At 52.7% G+C, this 9,648-nt stretch overlaps 1 protein-coding gene across 4 annotated transcripts; it reads left to right on the top strand.

Annotated features, from left to right (window-relative positions):
• The first annotated feature begins 1,836 nt into the window (after positions 1 to 1,836).
• Positions 1,837 to 9,584, top strand: CUEDC2 (CUE domain containing 2). 4 transcript variants are annotated; one of them, XM_007080223.3, is made up of 9 exons: positions 1,837 to 1,975; positions 7,599 to 7,685; positions 8,041 to 8,184; positions 8,278 to 8,339; positions 8,424 to 8,554; positions 8,639 to 8,821; positions 8,961 to 9,022; positions 9,104 to 9,164; positions 9,250 to 9,584. In XM_007080223.3, exons 2-9 carry the CDS (start codon positions 7,612 to 7,614, stop codon positions 9,394 to 9,396), a joined length of 864 nt encoding a protein of 287 aa, XP_007080285.1. In that variant the 5' UTR covers positions 1,837 to 1,975; positions 7,599 to 7,611; the 3' UTR covers positions 9,397 to 9,584. The 4 variants fall into 4 exon arrangements, with proteins under 4 accessions (XP_007080285.1, XP_042817238.1, XP_042817237.1 ...); XM_042961304.1 differs by having other exon boundaries at positions 7,509 to 7,685; XM_042961303.1 differs by having other exon boundaries at positions 7,506 to 7,685.
• The last annotated feature ends 64 nt before the right edge of the window (positions 9,585 to 9,648 follow it).

The raw sequence follows: 9,648 nt of genomic DNA, 5'->3' as shown, positions 1-9,648 counted from the left end.
TATGTGGCTTCCGGCAGCACCCAAAGGGCGGGTGGAAGTCTGTTCCTATCTTGGGGATGGAGAGACTAAGACCTGAGGGGACAAAAAAATGAGGGGCTTAAGGTCCAGCCAGCTATGGAATGCCAAGCAGGACACATGTTCCCCAGAGCCCCTATTTTACAGTTCGTGTGTGTTGTGTCTGTAGTGGTCCCTCTCCTCAGCCCATCCTCTATCCTCTGACCCCAGAACCAAACCCCTGCTGCACAGAGTCAGGACGCTTCAGAATAGGAGCTAGTAATGAAGGGGCTCCCCCTAAGAGGTCTTTCCCATCATCCTTCTCCCAAAGCTCAGGAAGTTCTTTCTGATATCTAGCTACATCCAACTGCCATCCAAGAAACACGCCCGAGGGGAGGGGGACGAAAGGCAATGGGATGGCTGCAGGGATCTTGGGCTAGAACTAGGCACAGCTCTACTAAGGAAACGTTAAAGTTCCCGTAATGGGGGTGGTAGGGAGAGAAGAGTCATCTGCATTGTGCAATGCTGGGGGGGGGGGGGCGGGGGAGGGGGGGGCTGGGGGAAGGGAGGGATGGCCAAATCTTTAAAGGGCTGGCTGGCAGAGGCCTGAAGCTGATGAAGCTAACCTTCACCCCTTCCCAGGGGCTAGCCTAGCTCAAGTTCAAACCGGCTGTCACCCCACCCCTCATTAACCCTAGCAGCGCCAGGCTGGCAGCGGCAGTGTTTTTATGGGAGAAGCAGACGCCAAATGTGCTCCTTCCTCCCTCCCCTTTGCTGCTGTCTTCCCAGCAGTGATTGTCTAGCTTTTTGAGGCCAGAGGATCCTGGTGGGGGGAGGTGGGAGCCTACAGCGAGGGACAGAACTGAACGCTTCGATCCTTAGTCCTTCTCCCTTGGGGGAGAAGAGTGGATAGGACTGTCTACCTTGGACTATGAGCTCCTGAGGGCAGTGACAGTCTCTGAGTACCCCGCAACTTATGAGGGAACTAGCCGAAGGGGCTCATCCCTGTTGATTGGGGATGAACTAGCTCACCCTTGAAGGGAGCTCTTTCCTTCATGACCCATTGTGGGATTCCTGGGAAGGGATGGCTGCGGGCTTCCCCACAGGATAGCACCAGGAAGCTGAGGCAGCAGGAACAGAAAGAAGGCGAGGCCTTGCTGGGTCCTGGAGTTCATTTGTCCTGTCCTAAATGAAAAGTCCTGTCAACATAGTCATGAAGGCCCTGGAAGTAGGCATGGCCTTTAGGCTGTCCTGGATCTGAGCTCAGGTCATCCTCACCCAGAGCATCTGCTCCCTGCTGCCCCCATCCAAACCAGGCTTCATGGTCCCAAGACCCAGACCCTGCAACCCACCCTAATTTGGGGGAATACATCGCTGTTAAGGGAACGCAAAGGGGACAGATATGGTGGGGAAGTAATCACCTAAGAGTTGATTGCATGACGGGGCTTGAACCTAGACTGGACCTAAAGGGGGAGAAACACTGGGATTTAGGAAGAACACCAGGTCTGGGTGTAAAAGGGGCCACCAGATCCAGTCAGGGAGCCAGGCCTGTGGAAGAACGGTAGGGATAAGGGGAGAGAAAAAGCTATAGGATTTGAGGGGACAGAATTTGGGGAAAGGAAAGTGGACGAGAAGACAACTGGGTGGGGTCTAAAGGTTCTAGGTGTTTGGCGCTGACAAGGAACTGGGCGGGGATACCGTCAGCCACTGAGACTCCACCCACTGGCGGGACCTCCACGCCTAATTTCTCCCAACCCGCAACAAAAATGGCCGCCGCGGGAGCCTGTCCAAAACCCTAAAACAAATGAAAACGGAAGCAGAAGCCCCGCCCAGTTACGGGCACTTGCCCTTCTCAAAAATGGCTACCGCGGCGCTTCTGGAAGGGAACCGCTCTGGGCCCCGCCTTTGATCTCGTTGGTGGGGCTGGGGGATGAGAGCTGTACCGCGCGGGACAAGTCGCCGGCGGCGCCCGACGGAGCAGGTGATTTCCCCTCCGGCCCCCGGCCCAGGGCTAGGAGAGTCGCGGAGAACGCTGACCCAGGGTACCCGTCTTGTGTGTCCCCCCACGGTACTCCCTGGGGCCCGTCAGCCCCCCATCTCTGATTCTCGCCAAGGCCTGTATCAAGGCACATCCCAGCTTACTCAGGCCTCCCTAGTCTTGTGTCCCCAGGGCTGCAACCTCATTCCGGTGCCCTCGGGCCCACTATTCCGTACCCTTAGGGGTATCCCGCTAGCTTGTTTAGGGAGCTCCTGCTTCAGGGGTGGGCCGTCATCGCGGTTCCACTTCCTGTGCACCCCACTATCCCCGTTTGTGCGCCCGTCTGACTTTGGATACCCGAATCCCTTGTAGCCCTCAGTGTCCTTGGCGCCTCTAAGACTTGACTTGGGGGTCAGAGGACAATGATGTCCTCTGGAACCTGCATTATGGGACTAGGGCCTCAGGAGCTGGGCTTTTGAAGACCTCCATGCTAGACCCTCTGAGGGCCCACACTGGTTCCCAGGACTCCTCCCACATGGCCTTCTGCTCTCCCTCCACCTTGAGCACCTCCCCACCCCAAGGGAACAGCATAGTGTTCCTTCTCCCAGTCTCACTTGAAGTGGTCCAGAAGGTCTGTATGGAGCATCTGGAGAGTCCAGGCTTATGCCTGGTCCTGGGGCCACTCTCACGCCAGCCAGGGACAGGGAGGATGGGACAGTCAGGGTTGGCTACAGAGAGGAAGTGAGTCCTGCAGAATGAGAGTAAGAGGAAAAGGCATTCTGAGTGGGGAGAATGGTGTGAGCAAAGATTCTGAGGGAGGCAAGAGGGCAAGCTAGGCAGGACAGGAGGATCAGAACATGGGCTGGGGCCACATCATTTACTTCATGAGAGGTGGTATAGCGTAGCGTTAATAGTGAGGGTTCCAGAGCCAGAGTCCTTGGGTGCAAATGTGCCATTAACTTACTGTGTGACCTTGGACAAGTTACTTAACCTCTCAGTGTCTCCATTTCCTTGAGGGTAAAATGGGATAGTATAATACTATTAGTATCTGTATTTTAGGGTCATTGTGAAAATTAGGTAAGTTAACACATGTAAAGTGCATACAGCAACCCTTGGCACAGTGTAAGCATTCAGGAATTGCTAACTATTACCATCATCAGAGGCATTTAAACAGGACTCATGACAAGATGATGATCGCATTTCATGGATGCTAATAATCCAGTGAGCCCTGATTTAAAGACCCCAGGAAATAATGGAGTTCTGCGGACTATATCTAGAATTCGAAAAGTCCCATGGAAATCATGTTCTTACCTGGGAGAAGCCTGGCTGCTTAGGCTGCAGCTTTCCCAACTCAGAGACTGTGGAGGAGAAATACTAGGAGAAACTCCTGGGCAGGAAAACAATGCTAAGGAAGGCTAGGGGGATGGAGAAGGGTGAAAGAAAGAAGTGGCAAGCTTTGAATGCTGGGTAAAGTTTGGGCAGCCCTGGAAGAGGAGAAGGGAGGTGTTGCCTTAGGAGATAAACCAGAGCAAAAGCTTAGGTGAGGAAGACTTTCTTTGGGACACAGTGAGGAGTTTCCCAGTAACAACTCCCTGGCCCTCAGACCTTGATTAGAAACCTGAAGTCATCAGACAGGTCCCTTTTTCCCTAGAAACTAGACTTTCTTGCAGCACCCTTTGTCCCAGCAGAGATTGCCAAACAACTGACAGCAGCCAGGATTTGATGTAACTCGGGGTGGATATAGGTCTCTGTAGGGGGCTGACCCCTTGGGGGAACTGCATGATGGGATCTGGTACGCCTGGTGTGAGCAGTTCTGCTCCTCCCCAGGGCCCATGGTAGGGTCTGGAGCAAGGGTCGACATTCCTCTTGGTAGGCTAGAGCTTGTCAGTTCTGCTATCCAAAGTGAGCCCCGTGCTGTCACTGCAACACTGTGTTACTACTCAGGGGACCCGGGAACTGTGATCACAGATCGAAGCTCTGTCTCAACCCACTTGGAAGTCTTGATATCCTCTCGTTCCCTGGAATATACACTCAGCTAGGTGACCTGGATTTAAATCTTAAGTACCACAGTTCAGCCAAGTGATGTTGGGCCAATCATTAAACTCAATGAGCTTTAGTTCCTTTGTCTGTAAAGCGGGGAGTGACTGTTTGAGTGTCCTACTTCATGGGATACTCAGTGTACACTGATTAATAAGCCAGGAGTGGAGTCCCTGCCCTCATGAAACGACTGGAAGAAACATTAAACATTGCCCAGAGGATGATTTAATTATACCTATGAAAAGTCCTGCTAAATAAGGAAAAGTGTAGTCTGCAGTGAGGGTGTATGATGGAGGGACCAAAGCAGTTCTACAGAGTCAGGGGCAGCATCCCTTGAGGCAGGAATTTTTAAACTGAGACCCAATAGGTGAGAAGGTGTTGGACAAGTGAAAGGGTAGAGGTGGAAGGTTGCCCAGGCAGAGGAAACAGTTTGTGGAAAGGCTCTTGCCGTGAAAGAGCTTGAATGTTGGCAAACTGAGAGAAAGCCAAGGTGGATGGGAGTGATCCGGGGAGGGTGTAGTGCATGATGAGGCTAGAGAGACTGCAGGCAGGGGTAAGGTCCTGAACTAAAGGCCACAAAAAAGAATCTGGGCTAATCAGAAGGGAGGTGGGGGGTGGAGCACCTGGGTGGCTCAGCTGGTTAGGGATCCATTGGTTAAACTTCAAGCCTAGCATTGGGCTCTGCACTGATGGGGTGGAGCCTGCTTGAGATTCTCTTTCTCTCCTCTCTCTGCCTCTCCCCTGCTTGTGCCGTCTCTCTCTCCCCAAAATAAATAAATAAATAAACAAACAAACAAATAAATAAATAAATAAATAAAAGGGCATTGGGAAGTCACTGAGAGATATTAAGCAGGAAAAACATGATTTTTTTTTTTTTTTTTTTTTTTTAAATCACACAATTGTGATCTTTGTAGAGAATAGGTTCTTGGAGGCGCCTGGGTGGCTCAGTCAGTTCAGCATCTGACTTTAGCTCAGGTCATGATCTCACAGTTTGTGAATTCAAGCCCTGCTTTGGGTGAGCCCCGCTTCTCTCTTTCCCTCTCTCTGCCCCTCATGGGATTCTCTCTCTCTCTCTCTCTCTCTCACTCACACACTTTCTCTCTCAAAAAAAAAAAAAAAAAAAAGAGACAGAGAGAGAGAATAAGTTCTTGGTGGGGGGGGGGCTCTTGGGTAGCTTAGTCGGTTAAGCATTTGACTCTTGACTTTGGCTCAGGTCATGATTTCACGATTCATGAGATAGAGCCCTGTGTTGGGTGCTGTGCTAACAGCACAGAGCCTGCTTGGAATTCTCTCTCTCCCTCTTTCTGCCTCTTCCCCCCTTGCATATGCTTTCTCTCTCTCTCTCTCTCTCTCTCTCTCTCTCTCTCTTTAAAATGAATAAACTTAAAAAAAAAAAAAAAGAATGGGTTCTTGAGGAAAAGACAGTAGTGGGGGAAGGGTTAGGAAGCTCTGGTAGTGAAGACAAAAGGTGGAGCAGAAAGGGAGGAGGGATGGAGAGAAGCACACGTGTTAATGTGACAGGCCTTGGTGCCTGGATGTGGGAAGGCAAGGGGTAGGATGGTACCAAGGACAATTCCCAGACTTGTGGCAGGAGTGGCTGGGTAGGTACACGGACATGTATTTACTGATGACAGTCTTGGAGGAGCAATTGACTTGGGAGGACGTCAGTTTGGAACAGGTGAAGTCACTCACACGGAAGTGTCAGAGAAGTAGATATGCAAATATGTAGCTCAGAGGGGGGACCTAGACTAAAGGATTGGCATTTGAGGATTGTGACATAGAGTGACATAGAGTTGGTTCATAAACATGTGGCCCAGACAAGGTCTTCCAGCAGGAGAGGGTGCAGAGTGAGGAGGGACGAGGAGCAGCTTTGAGCCTGAGCTTTCCTGCCAGTAGAAGAGAGGGGGACAGAGGAGGGAGCCTGGGACGAAATGGCCAGAGAGGTAGAAGAGAAGCAGGAGAGTGTGATGCCTCAGAAACTAACAGTGACACTGCTTGAAAGGGCAAGTATTAGGTGAAACCATAAGAAATTGCCTTTCCTTCTTTCCTTCCTTTCCTTTCCTTTCCTTCTTTCTGTTGACCAAAAACAAGCATACTGGCAAGCTTATAGGGTTCAACCTGAATAGACCCAAACTGAAAAAGTAACTCATGACCTTAGACTGAGAAATTTTTGTAGAGACGTTGTAGCAGAAGCCAGATGAACTGGGGAGAATGGATAGAAAGGACACTAATAAGGGAATAGAATCGACAGGATTGGTGATCAGCCGAGTACAGCAGGTAGAGTTGAGAGAGGGTGAAAGCAAGGGTAATTTCCAAGGTTCAGGTTTGGCAGCTGAGTGAGTGAATGGTTGGGTCAGCCAATGAAGTAGGAGGGGGATGTACACTAATCGTGAAAATATTGTTGAGTGTGGGGTAGATGGAATGTGAGGTATCTCTGAGACTTCAGAATGGGATGATGAGCTGACAGTTGGACCTGTGGCTCTGGAGCCATTCATTACCATCTATGTGTTCCTGACTCCTACATATGGACTTTGGGGAGTCAAAATCATGTAGGTGGAAATGAACTCAGTCAGTCAGTGTTTATGGAGCATCTACTAAGTGCTGGGGTTACATCAGTGAATAAGACGAAGTCCCCCTGTACCTTGGAGCTTATTACATTATATCAGGGAGGTCAGACAATAGGCAAACATAAAACAACATTAAGCTGTAGTAAATGCCATATAGAAAATAAAGCAGGGTGAGGGATTAGGGGGTATGAGGAATACCTATTTTTGGTAGGTTAGTCAGGGAAGGTCTGTCTCAGAGGGCAACATTTGACCAGAGCTCCAGAGGAGGTGAGGGGGTGGGTATATGAAGGAGACAGGTAGGAAGAAACTGGACAAATTTGAGGACTAGCAAGGAGGCTGGTGGGGTAGGAGTGGAGTGAGTGGTGAGGTTGGAGAGGCAGGCAAAGGCCAGACCTTGTAGGGTTTTACAGGCTTTGGGAAGGAAAATGGAAGGGCCTTTGTAGATAGCCTTTTGTGCAGGAAGAGAGAATTCCTCAAAGACTTCCCCTTCTATCAGAGCCTTGTAGCCAGAAAAGCCCCTTTGTGCGGAGGGTGGGTGGGCCATTCTGGGTGGGGGAAGGCTGTGCTTGGTCCTGGGGCCTGCTCTTTGGGGGGCTGGACAATGGGCCCCTTGTGGTTAGACTTGAGGGCCAAGTGGCCCCCTCAATGATGGGATTCCTCAGCCAGGAGGCATGTGACCCCAAGACCTTGGCTTCTTGCCTGAGGGTCTGGGCCTGCTGCTGGGGAATGGGGTGGCGAGATGGGGAGAGGTTGGGGGAAGGGTGAGGGAAACCGCTTGGGAGGCCTTCTCCTACGGCAGTGCCCTGTCCTGTCTCAGGCTGAAGGAGGTAGAGAGATGGGCAGGGAGGGGGTTGTGGCTCTGCTTGAGAGAGCGGGGGAGGGCTGGTGAGCTGGGAGTTATGGACAACAGTAACAAATGGTTTCCACAGCAGGGCAGGAGGGAGGAGCTGGCCGCCCCTGGGCCTAGTGGGTAGGAGCAGGCAGAAGAGGCCCTGACAAACCTACATCTTCTGTCCCTTCAGAAGAGGAGAGAACATGGAGCTGGAGAGGATTGTCAGTGCAGCCCTCCTTGCCTTTGTCCAGACGCACCTCCCCGAGGCTGATCTCAGGTAGAAGCAGCTTTCCTGGGAGGATCATGCTGGGGTCTGGGTTGGAGCTGCTGGGCAGTACTCCGGGCCCCAGCCAACGGAAAGACTGGGATGGCAAGCACTCAGCTCTATTCCTGAGGTGGGGGAGGGCTGATTATGATTTGCTGGTATGGCCTTACATCTTAACCTGTCCCTGGCACCTTGTTGGACAGGTGGAAAACCAAAGCTCTGTAGGAGGATGGGATACTTTCTGGCTTCAAGACTTGAAGTCTGGCTCATAGACCCAGGGAAGCCGAGGGCTCGAGTCTCAGGCTAGGTGGGGGTGCTGGAGGTATCCCGTGTCCTACCTAGGACTTGTCCTGTCCCCTTCCTGCAGCGGCTTGGATGAGGTCATCTTCTCGTATGTGCTTGGGGTCCTGGAGGACCTGGGCCCCTCAGGGCCATCAGAGGAGAACTTCGATATGGAGGCCTTCACTGAGATGATGGAGGCCTATGTGCCTGGCTTTGCCCACATTCCAAGGTGGGATCTGGCTGGGGTGAAGAAGGGGTGGAGGGCTGGCTGATTGTGGAAGGTAGGCAGGGGTGTCCTCTTACCACCCTCCTATCTTTTCAGGGGTACAATAGGGGACATGATGCAGAAGCTCTCAGGGCAGCTGAGCGGTGCCAGGAACAAAGGTGAGCTTGGGGATTGGGCACTTGGGAAATTCATAACCCCCATCCCCCAAAGCCCCGGCAAACCTGATGCTCTGCTTCTTTAAGAGAACCTGCAGCCACAGAGCTCTGAGGTCCAAGGTCAGATGCCCATCTCCCCAGAGCCCCTGCAGCGGCCTGAAAAGCTCAAAGAAGAAACTAGGGCTTCTCCTACTGCTGCTGGAGACACCCAGGAAGAGGTACTGGTAGGAGAGGGGACTGGTGAGGGAGTCAGGGGCCAGGAAGAAGGAAGTACTGCCTCTGGTCAACATCTATGCCCACAGGCAGCCAGTGCCGAGGAGGAGCTGCTGCCAGGGGTGGATGTACTCCTGGAGGTGTTCCCTACGTGCTCGGTGGAGCAGGCCCAGTGGGTGCTGGCGAAAGCTCGGGGAGACTTGGAAGAAGCTGTGCAGATGCTGGTAGAGGGGAAGGAAGAGGGGCCTCCAGCCTGGGATGGCCCCAACCAGGTATCCTCTCCTAGGCCCCCCCTTCGACCCAAGTAGCCTTAGCTACATTCCACCTTAGTGTTAAGCCCCCACCCCTAGCCTATCCCTGCCTGCTTCTGCTGGTGCCCTAGGGTTTAGATGAAGCTTCCCTTCTCTGCAGGACCTGCCCAGGCGCCTCAGAGGCCCCCAAAAGGATGAACTGAAGTCCTTCATCCTACAGAAGTGAGTCTGGGCTGGGCTGGGCTAGGCCCTTAGAGGGTCATCCCAGGGTGGCAGGAGCTTCACCCAGCCAGTTTTTGGCAGGTACATGATGGTGGATAGCGCAGAGGATCAGAAGATTCACCGGCCCATGGCTCCCAGGGAGGTAAGAGAGTTTATGGCTGCTAGAGGTGTGAAGTGGGTGGGACTCTCTCCTGGCTTCTGCTACTCACTCCCCAGTTGCCTCCCAGGCCCCCAAGAAGCTGATCCGATACATCGACAACCAGATAGTAAGCACCAAAGGGGAGCGATTCAAAGATGTGCGGAACCCTGAGGCCGAGGAGATGAAGGCCACATACATCAACCTCAAGCCAGCCAGAAAGTACCGCTTCCACTGAGGCATTCGCCAGACTCTGCTGGAGCCTTCTTGGCTCAGATCCCAGAGGGATGCAGGAGCCCTACACCCCCACACAGGGCCCGCCCTAACTCCTGTCCCCCTTCTCTACCCTGCTCTCTACTTCCTTGCCCCACTATGTTGACCTCCTCTTGGAGCTGCCCACGGGCACAGTAAAGGTGGCCCCAGGAAGATGTGAGTGCATTCTGGTCATTTCTGCCTCAGCTGGGGTGCTGGGGTACTGTGTCTGTCTGAC

The sequence above is a fragment of the Panthera tigris genome, chromosome D2 (assembly GCF_018350195.1).
Source record: "Panthera tigris isolate Pti1 chromosome D2, P.tigris_Pti1_mat1.1, whole genome shotgun sequence".
NCBI lineage: Eukaryota > Metazoa > Chordata > Mammalia > Carnivora > Felidae > Panthera > Panthera tigris.
Note: the sequence above shows the minus strand (reverse complement) of the source record. Positions and strands in the feature narration are given on the sequence as shown.

Excerpts from the sequence above, each read along its gene's own strand:
- CUEDC2 (XM_007080223.3), top strand. The coding sequence starts at position 7,612 with ATGGAGCTGGAGAGGATTGTCAGTGCAGCCCTCCTTGCCTTTGTCCAG. Across the intron at positions 8,555-8,638 it reads CTGGAGACACCCAGGAAGAG|GCAGCCAGTGCCGAGGAGGA; the intron begins GTACTGGTAGGA and ends CTATGCCCACAG. Across the intron at positions 8,822-8,960 it reads CCTGGGATGGCCCCAACCAG|GACCTGCCCAGGCGCCTCAG; the intron begins GTATCCTCTCCT and ends CCTTCTCTGCAG.